The 20,020-nt window shown below is 36.0% G+C and overlaps 1 protein-coding gene across 1 annotated transcript in view; it reads left to right on the top strand.

The window, feature by feature from the left end:
• The window catches only part of XRN1 (5'-3' exoribonuclease 1), a 182,242-nt gene that overhangs the window by 154,340 nt on the left and 7,882 nt on the right, over positions 1–20,020 (top strand). Inside the window, 8 exon segments of the mRNA XM_073232329.1 lie at positions 8,068–8,129; positions 9,324–9,434; positions 9,589–9,711; positions 10,171–10,330; positions 11,982–12,163; positions 13,741–13,786; positions 13,789–13,844; positions 13,940–14,042. Coding sequence (XP_073088430.1) covers positions 8,068–8,129; positions 9,324–9,434; positions 9,589–9,711; positions 10,171–10,330; positions 11,982–12,163; positions 13,741–13,786; positions 13,789–13,844; positions 13,940–14,042 — 843 coding nt within the window.

Raw genomic sequence — 20,020 nt, 5'->3', positions numbered from 1 at the left:
GGTGGAGACTGATAATAAGCAAATATTAAATTCCATAATCTTTTGTAATAATAAGTGCTATGATGAAAAACAAAAGATTAAGAAGATAGAGTGATAGGGGTGCTATATTAAATAGGGTCATCAAGGAATGCCCCTCTGAGGACATAACATTTGATCAGAGACCCAAATAAAAGGTATACAGGGGTAAGAGAAGTAGAAAGCAGCTTGCTGAAGAACTTTCTAGCAGTAGAAAGTTATAGCAGAGTCCTGCATCTAATTTATTATGTTTTATATATGCCTGGCATTTTGTGCATTTATGTATTACATGTAGTATAAGACTAGTCTTTTAAAATATTTTTCTAAAAAGCTATTTCAAAAAAGTTTTGTGGTTTTATAACTTTGATTCAGTTTAATAAGTACCAAACTCTTTTGTACCAATATCTATATGTTATTTTTGTTTCTTTTTTATTTCAAGCTAAAGATAGATTAATGTCCCATAAATCCAAAAAATATAGCTTAAATATTTTATATTTAATTGAAATGCATTGTGATTTTTCTTCAAACTATTGTCCAAATAAATGTATGTAAATTGATATATATAATATTTCAATTAGTTTTCCTGTGTATATGTCTCAACAAAGGTTTTTTTTTAATTGAAGTATCATTGATATGTAATATTGGTTTCAAGTATACAACACAGTGGTTCAATAGTTACCCATATTATTAAATCCTTAGCCCCACTAGTGCGGTTATTATCTGTCAACATAGAAAGATGTTACAGAATCATTAGCTATATTCTCTATGCTGTACTACCATCCCAGTGATCAACTTATATTATGATTGAGAATTTTTGTGCCCCTTTATTCCTCTCACCCTCTCCAATCACCCACCCACTCCCATACCCATGTTAACCAACAGAGATTTCAAAGGGTCTATGAGTCTATAGATATTTCATTCATTTTGTTTTGTTTTGTTTATAGATTCCACAAATAAGTGAAATTATATGGTATTTATCTTTCTCTGCCTGGCTTATTTCACTTAACATAATATCCTCTAGGTCGATCCATATTGTCCCAAAGGACAGTATTTCTTTCTTTTATGGCGGAGTAATATTCCATTGTTATATATACCACATATGTATAGGTACCACATCTGCTTTTTCCACTCATCTGTTGATAGACACTTAGTTGCTTCCATGACTTGGCCATTGTGAATAATGCAGTGATAACATAAGGGTGCATTTATCTTTTTAAATCAAGAATTTTTTTCTTTGGGTAAATTCCTAGAAGTGGGATTACTGGGTGGTATATTTCTACTTTTAGTTCTTTGAGGAAATTCCATACTGCTTTTCACATGGGCTGCACCAATTTATATTCGCACCAATAGTGTAGAACGGTTCCCTTTTCTCCACATCCTCACCAACTCTTGTTATTTTTGTCTCCTGGATGGCTGCCATTCTGACTTTTGGGAGGTACTATCTCATTGTGGTTTTGATTTGTATTTCCCTGATGATTAGCACAGTAGAGCATCTTTTCATGTGCCTCTTGGCCATCTGTATGTCTTCTTTGGAGATATGTCTGTTCAGGTCCTCCACCCATTTTTTAGTCAAGTTTTTTGGTTGGTTGGTTTGGGATTTTTTCTGGTGTTGAGGCATAGGAGTTCTTTACATAGTTTGGATGTTAACCCCTTACTGGATGAACTGCTGATGAATATATTCTCCCATACTTTTGGTTGCCTTTTTGTTTTGGTGGTTGTGTCCTTTGCTGTACAGAAGCTCTTTAGTTTGATGTAGTCCCACTTGCTCATTTTGATTTTGTTTTCCTTATCTGAGGAGATGTGTCCAAAAAACAATTGCTCAAGTTTATGTTCAGGAGATTTTTGCCCATGTTTTTTCCTAAGAACTTTATACTTTCATGTCCTACATTTAGGTCTTTGATCCATTTTGAGTTTTCTTTCATGTATGGAGTTAGACAGTAATCCAATTTCTTTCTGTTGCATGTAGCTGTCCAATTTTCCCAATACCAGTTACTAAAGAGACTTTTTTCCATTGTATATTCATGGCTTTATTACTGTATATTAATTTACCGTTTATGCATGGGTTTATTTCTGGGCTCTGTATTCTGTTCCATTGATCTGTAAGTCTGTTCTTGTGCCAGTACCACACTGTTTTAATGACTGTAGCTTTGTGGTATAGCTTGAACACATCTGTAATACACCAGCTTTGTTCTTCCCTCTCAGGATAGCTTTGGCTATTTGGAGTCTTTGTGGCTCCATATGAATTTTAGGATTATTTGCTCTCATTCACTGAAAAATGCCAGTGGTATTTTGACAGGGGTTGCATCGAATCTGTAAATTGTTTTGGGCAGGATTGCCATTTTGACAATATTAATTCTTCCTCTCCATGAGCATGGGATAGATTTCCATTTATTTGTCTCATTGTTAATTTCTGTCCTCAGTGTCTTACAGTTTTCAGAGTGCAGGTCTTTCACCTTGGTTAGGTTTATTTCTAGGTATTTTATTCTTTTTGTTGCAGTTATAAATGGAATTGTTTTCCTGATTTCCCTTTCTGCTAGTTCATTGTTAGTGAATAGGAATACAACAGATTTCTATACATTAATTTAGTATCCAGCAACTTTGCTGAATCTAGTTGTTAGTTCTAATAGTTTTTTGGTAGAGTCTTTAGGGTTTCCTATGTATAATATCATGTCATCTGCAAATAGTGGTGATTTGGATGCCTTTTATCTCTTTATCTTGTCTGATTGTTGTGGCTAGGACTTCCAGTACTATGTTGAATAAAAGTGAGAGTGGACATCCTTGTCCCAGATTCTAGAGGAAAAGCTTTCAGCTTTTCTCCATTCAGTATGATGTTAGTATGGCCTTTATTATGTTGAGGTACATACCCTCTAATCCCATTTTGTTGAGTGTTTTTGTCATAAATTGATACTGAATTTTGCCAAATGCTTTTTCAGCATCTATTGAGATGATCATATGGTGTTTATCCTTCTTTTTGTTAGTGTGGTGTATGATGGTGTGCCATCCTTGCCTCCCTGGAATAAATCCCACCTGTTCGTGATGGATAATCCTTTTGATGTATTTTTGAATTAGGTTTCCCAATTTTTTGTTGAGGATTTCTTCATCTATGTTCATCAGGGATATTGGTTGAAAATTTTATTTTTCTGTGGTGTCATTGTCTGATTTTGGCATTAATGATGCGGACCTCACAGAATGTGTTTGGAAGTATTCCCTCTTTTTCCACTTTTTGGAATACTTTCAGAGGAATGGATATTAACTCTTCTTGAAATGTTTGATAAAATTCAGCTGTGAAGTTTTTTGATTACCAATTCAATTTCATTACTGATAATTGGTCTGTTCAGATTTTCTTTTTCTTCCTGGGCCAGACTTGGAAGGTTGTACATTTCTAGGAATTTTTCCACTTTTTCTAGGTTGTCCAATTTATTGGCATATAATTTTTCATAGAATTCTTAACAGTAGTTCTTTGTGTTTCTGTTGTATCCATTGTGACTATTTTTATTTCTGATTTGGTTTATTTGTGTCCTCTCTCTTTTTTTCTTGACAAGTCTGGTTAGGGGTTTGTCTCTTGTGTTTACCTGCTCAAAGAACCAGCTCTTGGTTTCATTGATTTTTTTCTCTATTGTTTTATTCTTCTCTATTCTATTTACTTCTTCTGTGATCTTTATTATGCCCCTTCTACCAACTTTGATTTCCTTCTTCTTTTTTCTAGTTTCTTTAATTGTGAGATTAAACTGTTTATTTGCGCTTGTCCTACTTTCTTGAAGTTGGCCCATATCACTGTGTACTTCCCTCTTAGAACCTCTTATCTTGCATCCCACAAGTTTGGAACTGTTGTATTTTTGTTTTCATTTGTCTCCATGTATTGCTTGTTTTCTGTTTTGATTTGTTCATATAGCCATTGAATATTTAGAAGTGTGTTGTTTTGCTTTGATGTGTTTGTAGGCGTTATTGTTTTCTTTGTATAATTTATTTCCAGTTTCATATACCATTGTGGTCTGAGTAGTGGCTTGATACAATTTCAATCTTTTCTAATTTATTGAGGCTCTTTTTGTAGGCTAGTATGTGATATTTTCTTGAGAACATTCCATGTGCACTTGAGAAAAATATGTATCCTGCTTCTTTTGGGTGGAATATTCTATAGATATTTGTTAAGTCCATGTGATCTAAGTGTTGTTCAGTGCCTCTGTTTCCTTATTTATTTTCTGTCTGGATGATCTGTCCATTGACGTAACTGGGGTGGTAAGTCACCTAATATGATTGAATTGCAGTCTGAATTTAGCTCTGTTAGTATTTGTTTTACACATTTACATGTTTCAATGATGAGTGCATAGATACTCATAACTGTACATCCTCTTGTGAGTCTGATCCCTTTATCATTATGTAATGTCCTTCATTTTCTCTTGTTACTCTCTTTGTTTTGAAGTCTGTTTTGTCTGATATAAGTACACTATTCCTGCTTTTTTCTCCCTATTATTTGCATGAAATATCTTTTTCCATTTCCTTCACTTTCAGACGATGTATGTCATTAACTCTGAAATAAGCATATTTATGACTCTTGTTTCTTTATCCATTCTGCCATTCTCTGTCTTTTGATTGGTGCATTCAGTTCATTTACATTTGAGGTAATTATTGGTACGTATATACTTACTGCCAATTTATTGTTTTCTTTTTTTTATAGTTTCTCTCTGTTCCTTTCTCTCTTACACCCTTCTTCTCTTGTTATTCAGTGGTTTTCTTTAGTGCTGTGATTGGATTTCTTTTGTATGTATGGTGTGTGTCTGTGTTATCTATTATAGGTTTTAGGTTTGTGGTTACCATATGGTTCATGGATAGTTTCCTAAATATGTAACAGTCTATTTTAAGTTGATGGTCACTTTTATTTGGACACAGTCTAAAAGTACTTCTTTGTTATTATTCTTCCTCCTTCACACTTTAGGTTTTAGATGTCATAATTTGCATTTTTTTTGTGTGTGTCCCTTCACTGATCTTGTGTATAATTGGTTTTACTACTTTTGTTTTAATTTCATAGTTGCTTGATAATCAGTTGGTCTGTTACCTTTACTGTGAGTTTATTTTCACTGGTGAAAACTATTTAGGCTTAAGAACATTTCCATCTCAAAAGTCCCTTTACTCCTGTAATGCCAGTTTAGAAGTTGTAAATTCCATCAGCCTTCATTTATCTAGGAAATTTTTAATCTCCTTCAAATTTGAATGACAATCTTGCTGGAAATGGGATTCTTGGTTGAAGGTCCTTCTGTTTCAATACATTAAATATTTCATGCCACTCCCTTCTGCCCTGTAAAGTTTCTGCTGAGAAGTCTGCTGGTTGTCTGATGGAGTTTCCCTTATGAGTAATCTATTTTCTCTTTCTGGCTGCTTTCAATACCCTCTCCTTATTCTTAATCTTTATCACTTAATTATTGTATGTCTTGGTGTTTTCTCCCTAGGGTTCCTTTTGTTAGGGGCTCTCTGGGCTTCCAGTACCTGGGTATCTATTTCCTTCCCCAGATTGGGGGAGGTTTCAGAAATTATTTCTTCAAAGAGATTTTCTTACTCCTTTGTCTCTTCTCCATCTGGTACCCCTATTATGCAATTATTATTTTGTTTGAAGTTGTCATACAGCTCTCTTAGCATCCTCTCATTTTTAGATATTCTTTTTTCTCTCTGTTCTTCAGCTTCATTGTGTTCTGTTCTCTAATTTTCATCTCATTGGTTGTCTCCTTTACTTGCAGCAATCCCTCCATTGTATGTTCATTTCAGTTCCTGTATTCTTTAGCTCTGGCTCTTTTTCAACTCTTCTGTCTCTTTGTTGAATTCTTCCCTAAGATCATCAATACTTTTCCACAGATCAGTGAGCATAATTATGACTGTTAATTAGACAACTTTATCAAGAAGATTGATGATCTCTGTTTCATTTAGCCCTCTTTCTGGTGCCTTATTCTGTACTTTTATTTGGAACATATATCCTCTGCCTCGTCATTTTGCCACAGTTGCTGTGTTTCTTCCTTTATTAGATGGCTCTGCTTTGCCGCCTGTTCTAGCGAGTAATAGCTTTATGAAGAAGGCATCCTGTGGTTCCTAGAAGCTCAAGACTCTTTACTCACCAGTGTCTGCTTCTCCTTTGTGGTGGAGCCCCAGTTGATGTTGGTGGGCTATGGGCAGGCCACCTTTCTGCCTATCTGCCAGTAGTGCCTGATCTCAGTCCACCACAGGTGGTAGCTCACCTCAGCTTGCCCTTTGTAAGCCGAGCAGCAGTGCTTTTGCTAAGACTGTTGTGGGCAGGGCTGCCCTCTGCCTGGCCTGCAGCAATGACTATTTTGCTGGGCTGACGGGGTGGCTGGGGCCAGTACTCAGGATATCATGGCGCTGTGCTGCACCACTAGTGAGGAAGAAGGAATGCTTGGAGGTGGCTCCCACAGGCTTCTGCCCAGTTGGACTGAGACAGGGCTAAGAAAGCTGAGAAAGCCTCCCTTTGCCTGCCAAGCAGCAAAGTCTGACCACTGCTGGGCCCAGCTGGTCAGTGAGCAGGCATGTGTATAGGAAAGCATCTTGGAGCAGAACCACCATTGAAGGTGATGGAGTGTTCAAGACTCCCATGAGCGCCTGACCTGTTGGTTTGAGGGAAGGCTGGGGAAGTGTCCACCTGCCCTTTCTTCTGCAGAGAAAACTCTGCCCAACTCTTGCCCCTATGGTACCCTTCCTGTTGCTGTTAAATCTTTCAAATGGTCTCCTCTGTGTTGGGTCTCAGCAGAATGGATGGGAGCATGCCTGTCCTCCACAAGTGACTAGAATCTCAGCCTCTCAGAGTGCTCCAACTCTCCCTGGTGTCCAGCCCCATTAATCACTAAAGCCCAATGCAATGTGGACTTGTGTTCCCAGAGCAGATCTCCAGGGCCATGTATGAAGAGTTCCTGAGCATTTATCCACTTTCCCTCCCTGCTCCGCTCCTCTCCCTCCTTCTTGTGGGCTGGAATTGGATAATGGCTGGGGTCCCAGTTGATCATTGCTCTGACACTTTATCCTTCTCTGTATGGTCTTCTCTTCACCAGGTGTAGATGGTCTGTTCTGCAGCCTTCAGGTCACTTTCAGGGTTAGTTGTATCTGCCTTAGTTGCTTCCTCGGTTTGCATGTGGGAGGAGGTTTCCATTTTGCCTTCCTACTCCGCCCTCTGCCTCCCCACCCCAACTCAGGTTTAATGTCATACATGTCAACTCACTTTTTCTTTTCCTTCTTTTGTAAGATTACTTCCTTCCCTTGCCCTCTCTTTCTTCCTTCCCTTCCCTTCTTCCTGCCCCATCTGCCTTTCTTTTCTCCCCTCTCTCTGTTCCCTCTCTTCCCATCTTTGCCCCTTCCTTTGCTCCTCTGTCATCCCAACCCTTCTATCTTATTCCCTTCCCCTGCCTCTTTTCTTCACCCCCTTACCCTCTCTTTCCTCTCCCTCCCTCCCTCCTTCCTTCCTTTATTTTTTCTTTCTTCCTTCCTCTTCTAATTCATCCTTTTCATTTCTTCTACCATTCCCCAATTCCCCCTTAACAGGAAGACTAAAATAGCTTTCTAATTGATCTCTTAATCTCCTTCTGTGAATCCAGCTGGCCACTACCATATTTCAGTCTTCTAAGGCACAATTCTGATTAGCTCACTACTTGCTCAAAACACTTCCATGATTTGTTTCCCATTGCCTACTACCAGTTGAGCACCATTATACTCTTTAACCTCCAGGAGAACTGGTCTGTTTAGAGTTCCATAAATACAGTGCTTGCTTTCTGGTTCTGTCTTTTCTCCTATTGTTTCCTTTTCCTGAAATGCTTAGCTTCCTATTCTGCCCTTTGGAAACCTACCATCCTTCAAGTTTCAATGAAATGCCACTTTTTCTTTTCCCTTATTGTTATTATCTGTGAGTATTTCTTCTCCACCTCATCTCAGTGATAGTTCTCAATATCAAAGCCTTTGTCTTCTTGGAATTTTTTACACAGTGTCTTGCTGTGGTATTTGGTCAATTTAATTGGTGTGCAGCAGGTTTTTTCATTTATCAAAATTTCTATTTTCTTGTTCTAGTTAAAGAAGAGTGTAAGAGTCCTAAAACTGATAGTCGGTCACAAAAAATGTCAAATAAGCAGGTAAGCTTTCTTAACATCAAGTATCTAGTAGCCAAGTTACTATTGCAATTGATGGCTCTGTTATCTGAATTTTGTGACCCTTTCAACCAAATCCATTGGGTATCAGGTAGGAGAGTTGTTTAAGTGTTGCCTGGTTGTCACTTGATAGGAGGTTACAATGCTAGAGTCCAGAATTTGGGACTTGAGATACCTGCAGTCCTGGTTCTGCATTTAATAATTGGGTGGCCTTGAGCAATTCACTATACCTCTCACAGCCTCAATTTCTTCATCTTTAAAATGGAAATTAAAAGGGATCACTTGTCTCTCTCAATATATATAGTCTGTATATACATACATACAGGAATGTACATAGGTATATATGTATAAAACATGTGGAAAAATGTTTATATATACAATGAAATTCTGTTGATCAACTCAGCAAAGTTAACAAGTCTGAGGACTTAGGTTGGTGGAAGCTGAGATCAATTATGCTTTATTTTATATAGTCTTATATAAGGAGTATGTATATATGTTATAACCAAAGAATACATTTTTAGTCTAAAAACATTCAAAATATATACTTACATGCATTTTCTATATACATACTATATTTTAATACAAAGTTTAAAAATTATATCCCATCAACTAGTAATATATTAAGTCTATAAAAGACATCTTAGCAGAATATTTGGCACATGACAATAAAGTTAGTTCTAAGTAAATGGAACCCATTAGTATTTAGATACCATTAAATGGTTGAATTACGTGACTTTTAAGGCCCTCTCCTCTGAAGATTTTATGTTACGCTTCCTTTTTATGGAGAAGGAATTTATAAATTATTTGTGCCATGGACCTCTTTGGTGAAGCAATTGAACTCTTTCTCAGAATGTTTTTAATGCTAAAATAAAGCATGTAAGATTTGGAAAAAACCAACTACATTGAAGTACAATTAGAATCACTTCAGTTGTAGCTTATTGCCTACAAACTATCACCTTCAAATCATAATTGAAGGGAATGCTAAATCTCATGTAGCAGTTACTGAAGATAAAGATTTTTCTTCATTCAAGTGACAGGCCCCCTTTTTTTCTTATGACATGAAAGGAAAATATCTCGTGACATTAAAAAATGTAAAAAAGTTTACAGTGATTTAGAACACTCTTCAGAAGTAACTATAAATTTTACTTGCACAAAAAGCTCATTCTTACTCTTTTATAGACTTTTGGAGGACCTGTCAAATGTAATACTAAGCTACTGAAGAGAAATGAAAATACAGAAGTCTCAGACAACCAAAAGTTTGTGACTGGTTATCCAAATGCTATTGATAAGGTAACAGACCATTTATTCAATTTTTCTTCCCAAATTTTAACACCTAGGAAGACAATTGGATAAAAAATAAAATGATCATTTTTGTACATAAAACTCTTAGCTTTTTTCATTCCTTGTACTTTTGTCTTCATGCACAAAATATTTATTCTTTCAGCATAACCGTGGAATTGAGAACTTTTTAGCATCTTTGAATATCTCCACACAAAATGAAGTACAGTCATCTCATCATGAAGAACTTACAAGTGAAGAACATTTGTCACCACAGTCATTTGCTATGGTTCGTATTTTGTATGAGCTTCTATTCTATGGTAATTTCACTATGGCTGGCCATGCATACATACCCCTGCAACTGTTAAAACACTTTTATGACATGTCTAGAGTGTGTGTTGCATCATTATTGTCATCCTGTGAGGGAAAGCCAGATGCCCTGGGCAGTTTAGCCATCTTTTTCTTTTTTCTCTTTAGAATGCTAGCTCCCTTGGTTTCAAACATTGCTCCTAGGTGATTTGGTCAAAAGTTAAATAGAAGGTTAAGTATTGTTTCTATGCCAGGAAATGTGGATTTTTTTTTTCAATCTAGACTATTGATTTTGCTTACCACCTATCTGAATGTAGTTATCATCTCAATATTTAACAATAGAACTCATTAAAAGAAGGATCAATAAACCCTGTAACTCTAATGTTAACTTTTCTTCTCCCACCTCCCACCATCTCCATACCAATCATTCTCAAACCAGAAAGGAACTCGGATGCTTAAAGAAATTCTAAAAATTGATGGCTCTGACACTGTGGACTGCAAGAACAAAATGAAGCAGTTTGGTAATGAAGTCACTGTTTCCTCTAGTAGAGGAAATGAATATGGACTTTCTTCACAGCCTAAACAAAATAAGAAATTAAGTAAGTAAACTCAGTGCTATTACTACTAACCAATATCACTTCAAAAATTCAGTTCTTTTTTATCTTACGTTTTGTAAAGCTAAAACTTTTATTTTTGAGAGTATAATTAAGAGTAATGAATAAAATTTTTATGCTTCTGTCATCTACGTAATAAAACTATGTAACTAATAGATCTATAATCTCTAAATGTCTTGTGATTACTAAAATTGTACTGTTTGCAGGTATTCATTCTGTAGATCCCAAACCTGGAAAGGTTTTCACATGCTAGATTTTTATTCTCAGCAATTTTAAAATGATTATGTAACAACACATTACTTTTCTAATTTTTTTTCCTATTTATAAAATGAGAACATTGCAAATGACTGTTGGGATAATTGTATGGCATATATAAAGGCAGTTAGCACTGTGTCTGGTACATCATAGGTGCCAATAATTAGTGTAATGTTAAAATAACTTGACCAATATAAAAATAGATATTGTAAATAATTAGTGGAGGCATATAATGGAAAGTATGTGCTTACCTTAAATCATTGAAGTTTGTAGCCTACCAACCATCTGTCATATAGCTGAATTTCAATACATGTTTATCATTGCTCCTACGCGCCATGTCCCCTATACTTTAGTATTTTTGTCTATGTAATTTTCTACAAAAGCCTACCAGGAAGAATGACTAGTGCAAAAGTAGTTGGGGACAGACATTTCTCAGGGATGTAAAAAAGCATTTTGAAGTGAGCAGATCTGAGTTTATTAAGGATCACAATCTGGAACAAAGCCAGTGTGAGCTCCATTTATACTCTAGTTGAATATTAAGATAAATAATTAAAAATTCCAATAACTATTAAAGAAACTATAATAGTTGATCATAAACTATTTATCACAGACATGTTCTTGAAATAGAGCAAAATAAAAATTTGAAACAAAATTGGATAAAGATGGTCCCACTGTCAACAAGTAACTTTAACTATATTTCAGTATGGTGAAAAAGATCATACACCTTAGAGTCAAGAGCTCAGACTCCAGCCCATGTTACAGTTCTGTGACTATGGACAAGCCACCTAACCTTTTTTTTAACCTATAATAGTAAGAGGTTTCGATTCATTCTTCACATAGAGTGCACGAATGTTCTATTAGTTTGTTGATCATAAAGAATGTGAACTTTCAGGATTTTTAAATCATCTTATGCATAAAATCACTTAAAAGAGTTAATACCAGAAAAACTATTAAGCATCATTTTGGAGTATTTTAGATAAAAATAATTTATACATGTGTCTCAGAATGTAAGATAAAATTTTGAGAAGACGGAAGCCAAAGCTTTGAAACTTAAGAATTGGAGCCATTCACTTGTTCAAATTTTACCTATAACATAATTATGTAATCATTATTTCAAGATGTTAATTTTTGGCAGTCAGACACATCATATTTTAAAGTCTTTGTCTTAGTTATGTATCATTCATTATAATCATCTAAAAATCTTCAAGTGAATCCTTAGTAATTTTTAGGCAATACTAAATAATTCTTATCTTTGCTTCATGGGAGATTCCTTTGTTTACCTTTTAACAATTTCCTGCTTACTAGTCTATAAAACCCTGCAATAATTGCATAAATCAAAATATCATTGAATATAGATTTGCCGTCTTCTCTCTTTTGGTAGCATCTTATATGAACAAGACTCACAGTGCTAGTGAGTACCATAATGTTCAGTCTATGGACAATGCATGTTGGCCTGCTCCCAGCCAGATCACTCCTGTGTCCACACCAGTAACTGAACTTTCTCAAATGTGTTCCCTTGTTGGAATGCCACAACCAGACTTCTCCTTTCTTAGAACACCACAGGTATAGTATACTACTGTTCCATTTGTCTAAGTTATTTAACACAGACCTTAAATAAATTGAAATCATTGACTAGAAATAATATAATGGAGTTGTTTTGTTTTTTAACTTTATGAGCAGCATAGATTTATACTTCTCAGTGTGGCTTACTCATGCGTATGTATGACCAGAGTCCTCAGAGGTGCTGACAGAGATGAACCTAAGCAGCAGGTAGTCTGGCAAGATTCTTTAAACCGATAGAGCTAGGGATCTTGGTCTGCAGCAGCAGTTTTCAAACTTTTGGGACTCAAATTCACCACTTTTTTGAGGAACTCAAAGAACTTTTGTTTACTTGTGTTATATCCATATTTACCATGCATGTTAAAAATTAAAACTTAAAAATAATTGAAGTATTTTTTATTAAAAATAACCTAAAGAAATGGAATGAGAAAAGTGGCATTGCTCTACATTTTTTTGCAAGTTTTTTCCATCACTAGCTTAATAGAGGAAGCTGGTTTCTCATATCTGCTTATTATCTCTTGTGTTTTGATTGAAATACATGAAGAAAATCTGTCCTCACCTAGATAGATAGCCGGAAAAAAGGAGAAAATTATAATAGCCTTTTCAGATAATTGTGAATGTTCTTTAATATTACATTAAAATGTGGTATTTTCTTAAAAGTTAGTTGCAATATCAAATCTAAAACTACATCAATTAATTTTTTCTATTCTTCTGAGAAACTGAGAGTGAAAAGGGCATGTAACATCTTAATATTATTATGAAAATAGTTTTGACCTCAAGGACCTCCTGAAAGGATTTCAGGGACCCCAAAGGTCCCCAAACTGCCTTGAGAACCACTGGCTATACAAAAGTTTGTTTTATCCTCTTTACATCCAAGTTCTTAATACATTCTCACCTAAAACAGAAAGTAGAATTAAACTAATAATATTACATTAAAATGGCTACCTGTTGAAAAAGTAGAATTTTTAAAAAAAATTTTGTAAAAGAAAAAATGTATAAAGAGTTATAATTTAAATGTGAATATAAAATTGGTAGATTTTGGAAATTAATTCATGTTAGCAAAATATCTCCTATTTAGAGGATTGTATAAAGCATGGGTCAATTAACTTTTCTGTAAAGGGACAGATAGTAAATATTTTAGGCTTTGTGGGCCATATGGTCTCTGTCACAGCTATTCAACTCTGCAGTTATAGTATGAAAACAGCCATAGGCAATACATACAAGAATGTACTTGGCTGTGTTCTAAAAATAAACCTTATTTCCAAAAATGAGTGGAAGGCCTAGTTTTTCAATCTTAATTAAAAAGAAAAAAGTTTTACTGACTTTTCATTTGCATTAGGATGCTTGGCCCTCCAGCCAACTTGGAGAGCACTTCTTTTGGAAACATTGTAAGAGAGGGCAGCAATTCTAAAGATTTTTAATGGCAACCCAAAACTTAAACTGGTAGTCCTTTCTTGAATCCTTGAATTCCTTTTTACGAATGTCAGATAAAATTATTCTGCTTGTTTAGATTAAGCTTTGGGATAGGAGGTCAACTTCCTAGATAGAAAACTCACAGACATTCGTATTCTCATTTTCAGACAATGACAGTTTGCCAGGTAAAATTATCTATTGGCTTACTGGTACACAGTGCCATTCTGAGAACAAAGCCAAGGAAAAAGCCGCACTGTTTGCTTTACAATTGGTGAGAACTGTCTGTGACTTCTCTGCTAACTTTTTAGTTAATCTTCATAGATTTTTTTTTTGCACTGTCTTATTACTCTTATTAAATTTTCATAGGGCTCCTTAGGAGTAAATTTCCCTTTGTGTCCACCAATATTTCCAAATTATCCTCCTGCTGTATCACCTGGATCCATTCCTCCAGTTTTTCCCCAACCTACTGGTAAGATATTTTGCTCTTCCAAATATTTGTTATTATTGAATTATTATTTTTAGAAAGTTCTTTTAAGAAGCATCATTTAGAGGAGCCCCAAAACTTATCTCAGTGTCTTGGGAATGTAAGAAAGAATTGTAAGAAGTAACCCCAAAACCAGAGTTTTCATATTCATCTACAAATACTTCCCTTCTCCAGCTTCTAGTGTGGCTAGAGTAGGGTGGTTCTTTGTTTTGGGCAGCCTCTCTTTTAAGTTAGACACCAGTAACATAGGTTGTGGGGGATAAAGGGAGTGAATGGAATAAAAAGCCAAGTAAAGCTTTGATTCTGTGGATATGAAAGAAACTGTCCTTGACAATACCAGAATGATCAGTGGAGGAGTTTTTAAGGTTGCTGTATATTTCTTAGTATTCTCTCTTAACTGTCTTCTTCCTTTAAACATAGTGCCTGAGTTATCAAGCAAGTGGCTCCCAGCTCCCTGTATACAGTTGATGACTTCCTAATGTGCTGGGGGAGTGACAAGGTCACTGTAGATTCAGGACTTTTCTTTTTGTCCAGCCTCTTTTATTGACTGACTTTCAGAAAATGATGTAATTTCTTTGGGACTCTTGTTTTCTTATTTATACTAGACTGTGTCTAGGATCTCTTGGAGACTAATATTTTATAATTTTGTGATTCTGAATCTTAAGTTCATTAGATATTTTTTTCATCACCCCTTTTTCCTAATAGCAGTTAGTTTCCTCCTATCCCAATCATTATCATTTTAGAACCAGTATATTTTTTATTTCAAGTGCAGAAAATTACTTTTCTGAGCCTATTAGATGCCAGATTATTATTCAAAGAGCTCTAAATATCCATAGATAAGTTTATCTACGTCACTACAAATATTAGGAAAGTTAACAATTCTTATTAAAGATGTTATCTCTTCTCTTTGCCTAAACTCCATTAAAAGTATAAACTTACAAGGACAAAAACATGAGAGAAGAAATATCAGCAAATTAGATATTTGAAAAAAATTTGTGATGAGAAAGGCAATTGAAGAAATAGTAAGCAATTCAGTGAAGCAGTGTTAAGCTGCAAACTAAACCCTGTCTGTAGAACAGGGTGCAAATGAGCTGATAGCAAATTGTCCTTCACAATTCCCAAGAGAGTCAGAACTTGGAAGTGTCAGAAGCCATCAGAGCTTCAAATGATGTGTAAGCTGAAAAGAAAGGGATTGGTTCAAAGTCTTTTTGTGGAGTGATGGAACCTTCCCCAGATCCCTCGCACACACCACCCAGCACTTGCCTCTTCTGCAAAAGACTGGAGATATGTCATCCTGAGTGCTCCCTAGGTATGGGTACACCAGGCACAGAGTAGAGAATTAGGTATTAGACTGAAAACTGAGATTAAAGTGAAGTTCCTTCTTTGCAGATGACATGATATTATACATAACAAACCCTGAAGAATCCACTCCAAAACTACTAGAACTAATATTGGAATTCAGCAAAGTTGCACGATACAAAATTAATACACAGAAATCTGTGGCATTCCTATACGCTAATGATGAACTAGCAGAAAGAGAATTCAGGAAAATAATTCCATTCACAATTGCATCAAAAAGAATAAAATACCTAGCAATAAACTTAACCAGGAAGTGAAAGACCTATACCCTGAAAACTACAAGACACTCATGAGAGAAATTAAAGAAGATACCAATAAATGGAAACACATCCTGTGCTCATGGATAGGAACAATTAATATTGTCAAAATAGCCATCCTGCCTAAAGCAATATACAGGTTCAATGCAATCCCTATCAAAATACCAACAACATTCTTCTACAAACTGGAACAAATAGTTGTAAAATTCATATGGAACCACAAAGACCCCGAATACCCAAAGCAACCCTGAAAAGGAAGAATAAAGCAGGGAAGATCTCGCTTCCCAACTTCAAGCTCTACTACAAAGCCATAGTAATCAAGACAATCTGGTACTGGCACAAGAACAGATCCACAGCCAGTGGGACAGAATAGAGTCTCCAGACATTAACCCAAACATATATGATCAATTAATATATGATAAAGGAGCCATGGATATACAATGGGGCAATGACAGCCTCTTCAACAGCTGGTGTTGGCAAAACTGGACAGCTACATGTAAGAGAATGAAACTGGATCACTGTCTAACCCCATACACAAAAGTAAACTCGAAATGGATCAAAGACCTGAATGTAAGTCATGAAACCATAAAACTCTTAGAAAAATACATAGGCAAAAATCTCCTGGACATAAACATTAGCAACTTCTTCATGAACATATCTCCCCGGGCAAGGGAAACAAAAGCAAAAATGAACAAGTGGGACTATATCAAGCTGAAAAGCTTCTGTACAGTAAAGGACACCACCAATAGAACAAAAAGACATCCTACAGTATGGGAGAATATATTCATAAATGACAGATCCGATAAAGGGTTAACATCCAAAATATATAAAGAGCTTATGCACTTCAACAAACAAAAAGCTAATAATCCAGTTAAAAAAAAGGCAGAGGAGCTGAACAGACAGTTCTCCAAAGAAGAAATTCAGATGGCCAACAGACACATGAAAAGATGCTCCACATAGCTAATCATCAGAGAAATGCAAATTAAAACCACAATGAGATATCACCTCACACCGGTAAGGATGGCCACCATCCAAGAGACAAACAACAACAAATGTTGACGAGGATGTGGAGAAAGGGGAACCCTCCTACACTGCTGGTGGGAATGTAAATTAGTTCAACCATTGTGGAAAGCAGTATGGAGGTTCCACAAAAATACTAAAAATAGAAATACCATTTGACCCAGGAATTCTACTCCTAGGAATTTACCCTAAGAATGCAGTTTCCCAGTTTCAAGAAGACATTGGCACCCCTATGTTTATCGCAGCCCTATTTACAATAGCCAACAAATGAAAGCAACGTAAGTGTCCATCAGTAGATGAATGGATAAAGAAGATGTGGTACATACACACAATGGAATATAATTCAGCCATAAGAAGAAAACAAATCCTACCATTTGCAACAACATGGATGGAGCTAGAGGGTATTATGCTCATTGAAATAAGCCAGGCGGAGAAAGACAGCTATCAAATGATTTCACTCATCTGTGGAGTATAAGAAGAAAGAAAAAAACTGAAGGAACAAAACAGCAGAGACTTACAGAACCCAAGAATGGACTAACAGTTACCAAAGGGAAAGGGACTGGGGAGGATGGGTGGGAAGGGAGGGATAAGGGGAAAAAAGGGGGAGGGCATAACTATTGGCAGACATAATGGGGGGGCGCATGGAGAGGGCTGTGCAACACAGAAAACAAGTAGTGATTCTATAGCATCTTACTACGCTGATGGACAGTGACTGTAATGGGGTATGTGGGAGGACTGGGTGATGGGGGGAGTCTAGTAAGTATAGTGTTCCTCATGTAATTGTAGATTAATGATACCAAAAAAAAAATACCAACAGCATTCTTCAACAAACTGGAACAAATAGTTGTAAAATTCATATGGAACCACAAAAGACCCCGAATAGCCAAAGCAATCCTAAGAAGAAAGAATAAAGCAGGGTGGATATTGCTTCCCAACTTCAAGTTCTACTACAAAGCTACAGTAATCGAGACAGTTTGGTACTGGCACAAGAACAGACCCATAGACCAGTGGAACAGAATAGAGTCCAGATATTAAACCAAGCATATATAGTCAATTAATATACAATAAAGGAGCCATGGATATGCAGTGGGGAAATGGTAGCCTCTTCAACAACTAGTGTTAGCAAAACTGGACAGCTACATGTAGGAGAATGAAACTGGATTATTGTCTAACCCCATACACAAAAGTAAACTCAAAATGGATCAAAGACCTGAATGTAAGTCATGAAACCATAAAACTCTTAGAAAAAAACATAGCCAAAAATCTCTTGGACATAAACATAAACAACTTCTTCATGAACGTATCTCCCCGGGCAAGGGAAACAAAAGCAAAAATGAACAAGTGAGACTATATCAAACTAAAAAAGCTTCTCTACAGCAAAGAACACCATCATTAGAACAAAAAGACATCCTACAATATGGGAGAATAAATGACATATCCGATAAGGGGTTGACATTCAAAATATATAAAGAGCTCATGCACCTCAACAAACAAAAAGCTAATAATCCAATTAAAAAATGGGCAGAGTAGCTGAATAGACACTTCTCCAAAGAAATTCAGAAGACCAACAGGCACATTGAAAAGATACTTTTGAAAGCACCCCTATATTTATTGCAGCACTATTTACAATAGCCAAGCAATGGAAGCAACCGAAGCACAGTAGATGAATGAATAAAGAAGATGTGGTACATATACACGGTGGAATATTAGCCATAAGAAGAAAACAAATCCTACCATTTGCAACAATATGGATGGAGCTAGAGGGTGTTATGCTCAGTGAAATAAGCCAGGTGGACAAAGACCAGTACCAAATGATTTCACTCATCTGTGGAGTATAAGAACAAAGAAAAAACTGAAGGAACAGAACAGCAGCAGACTCACAGAACCCAAGAATGGACTAACAGTTACCAAAGGGAAAGGGACTGAGGAGGATGGTTGGGAAGGGAGGGATAATGGGGGATAAAAGGGGGAAAGGGGCATTACTATTAGCACACAATGTAGGGGGGTCACAGGGTAGGCAGTATACGCACAGAGAAGACAAGTAGTGATTCTATAGCATCTTACTGCACTGATGGACAGCAACTGTAATGGAGTTATGTGGTGGGGACTTGATAATGGAGGGAGTCTAGAACCATAATATTGCTCATGTAATTGTATATTAATGATACCAAAATTTAAAAATTAATTTTAAAAAAAAGTGAAGTTCCATTTCCGCATCCTGTCCCCAGGCTGTAGCCAGCCTTACCCCAGATAAGAAGTTAGAGGATGGTTCTTTTGAGAAATTCACTGTCCAAAGAAAAGACCTAGTTACTTTGGGAGGGTGTTTCAACCAAAAGGCTGGCTCATTATCCAATCATCATAAAGAAAAGTCCTCAACAGTGCAGCACAGAGAAGCAAATAGTGACTCTATACATCTTACTACACTGATGGACAGTGACTGCAATGGGGTGTGGGGAGGAGATTTAATAATGTGGTCGAATGTAATAACCACAACGTTGCTCATGTGAAACCTTTTTAAGATGTATATCAATGATACCTTAAGAAAAAAAAAAGAAAAGCCCTCAAGTCATCAAGCCCTTGTTCCCTCCCCACATAGACACACTGCTTCTATCACAGTTTTAGTATCTTGCTCTTTAGTATGAGTAGATATCAGACTTTGAGAGATCCTGAACATTTTAGGAAATTCTCTAAAATCAAAAGAGAGAGCCCAAAATAAAAGAAATGAAAGGGTCCTGGAAACAGAGATAATGTAAGAAATATAAAACTGTATTGAATGAAGAAAAATAAAAAGAATGTATGAAAAAAAAAGTAATTGAAGAGTTAAATTGTTGAGTAAATTTAGTAGATAAAGCCTTAGCAAAGCCAAGGAAATCTCAGGAAAAAGAGAAGATAAAAGGTGGAAATAAGAAAGAAGGGAAATTTAGAAGAACAGTGCATAGATCCAACAACTGTCTAAAGGAGTTCTAGAAAAAGACACCAGAGATAATTGGAAGGAGGAAAGTATCAAACAAATAAGAACATTCCCTTGATTAAAGGCCATACATCACTAAATTGAAAGGGCCACCAAATGCTTAGCATAATAAATGAAAAGAGATACAGACTGCCTTGAAATTCAGAATACCAGGGATAAAGAGATGTTTTGGAGAGGTCAAAGAGGGGAAATACATATAAAAGATCAAGAATCAGAAAGGTATTGCAGTATTTAACAGAAACTAGGAAGCACTTGCTCATTGAATACTTCAAAATTCTGAGGCAGAAGTCATTTCATAGATTTCTCAGTATAGCCAAACTATAAATCTAGTGCAAGGGTAAAATAAAGACATTTTC

Source organism: Manis javanica, chromosome 3 (genome assembly GCF_040802235.1).
Source record: "Manis javanica isolate MJ-LG chromosome 3, MJ_LKY, whole genome shotgun sequence".
In the NCBI taxonomy this organism is placed as follows: Eukaryota; Metazoa; Chordata; class Mammalia; order Pholidota; family Manidae; genus Manis; species Manis javanica.
Note: the sequence above shows the minus strand (reverse complement) of the source record. Positions and strands in the feature narration are given on the sequence as shown.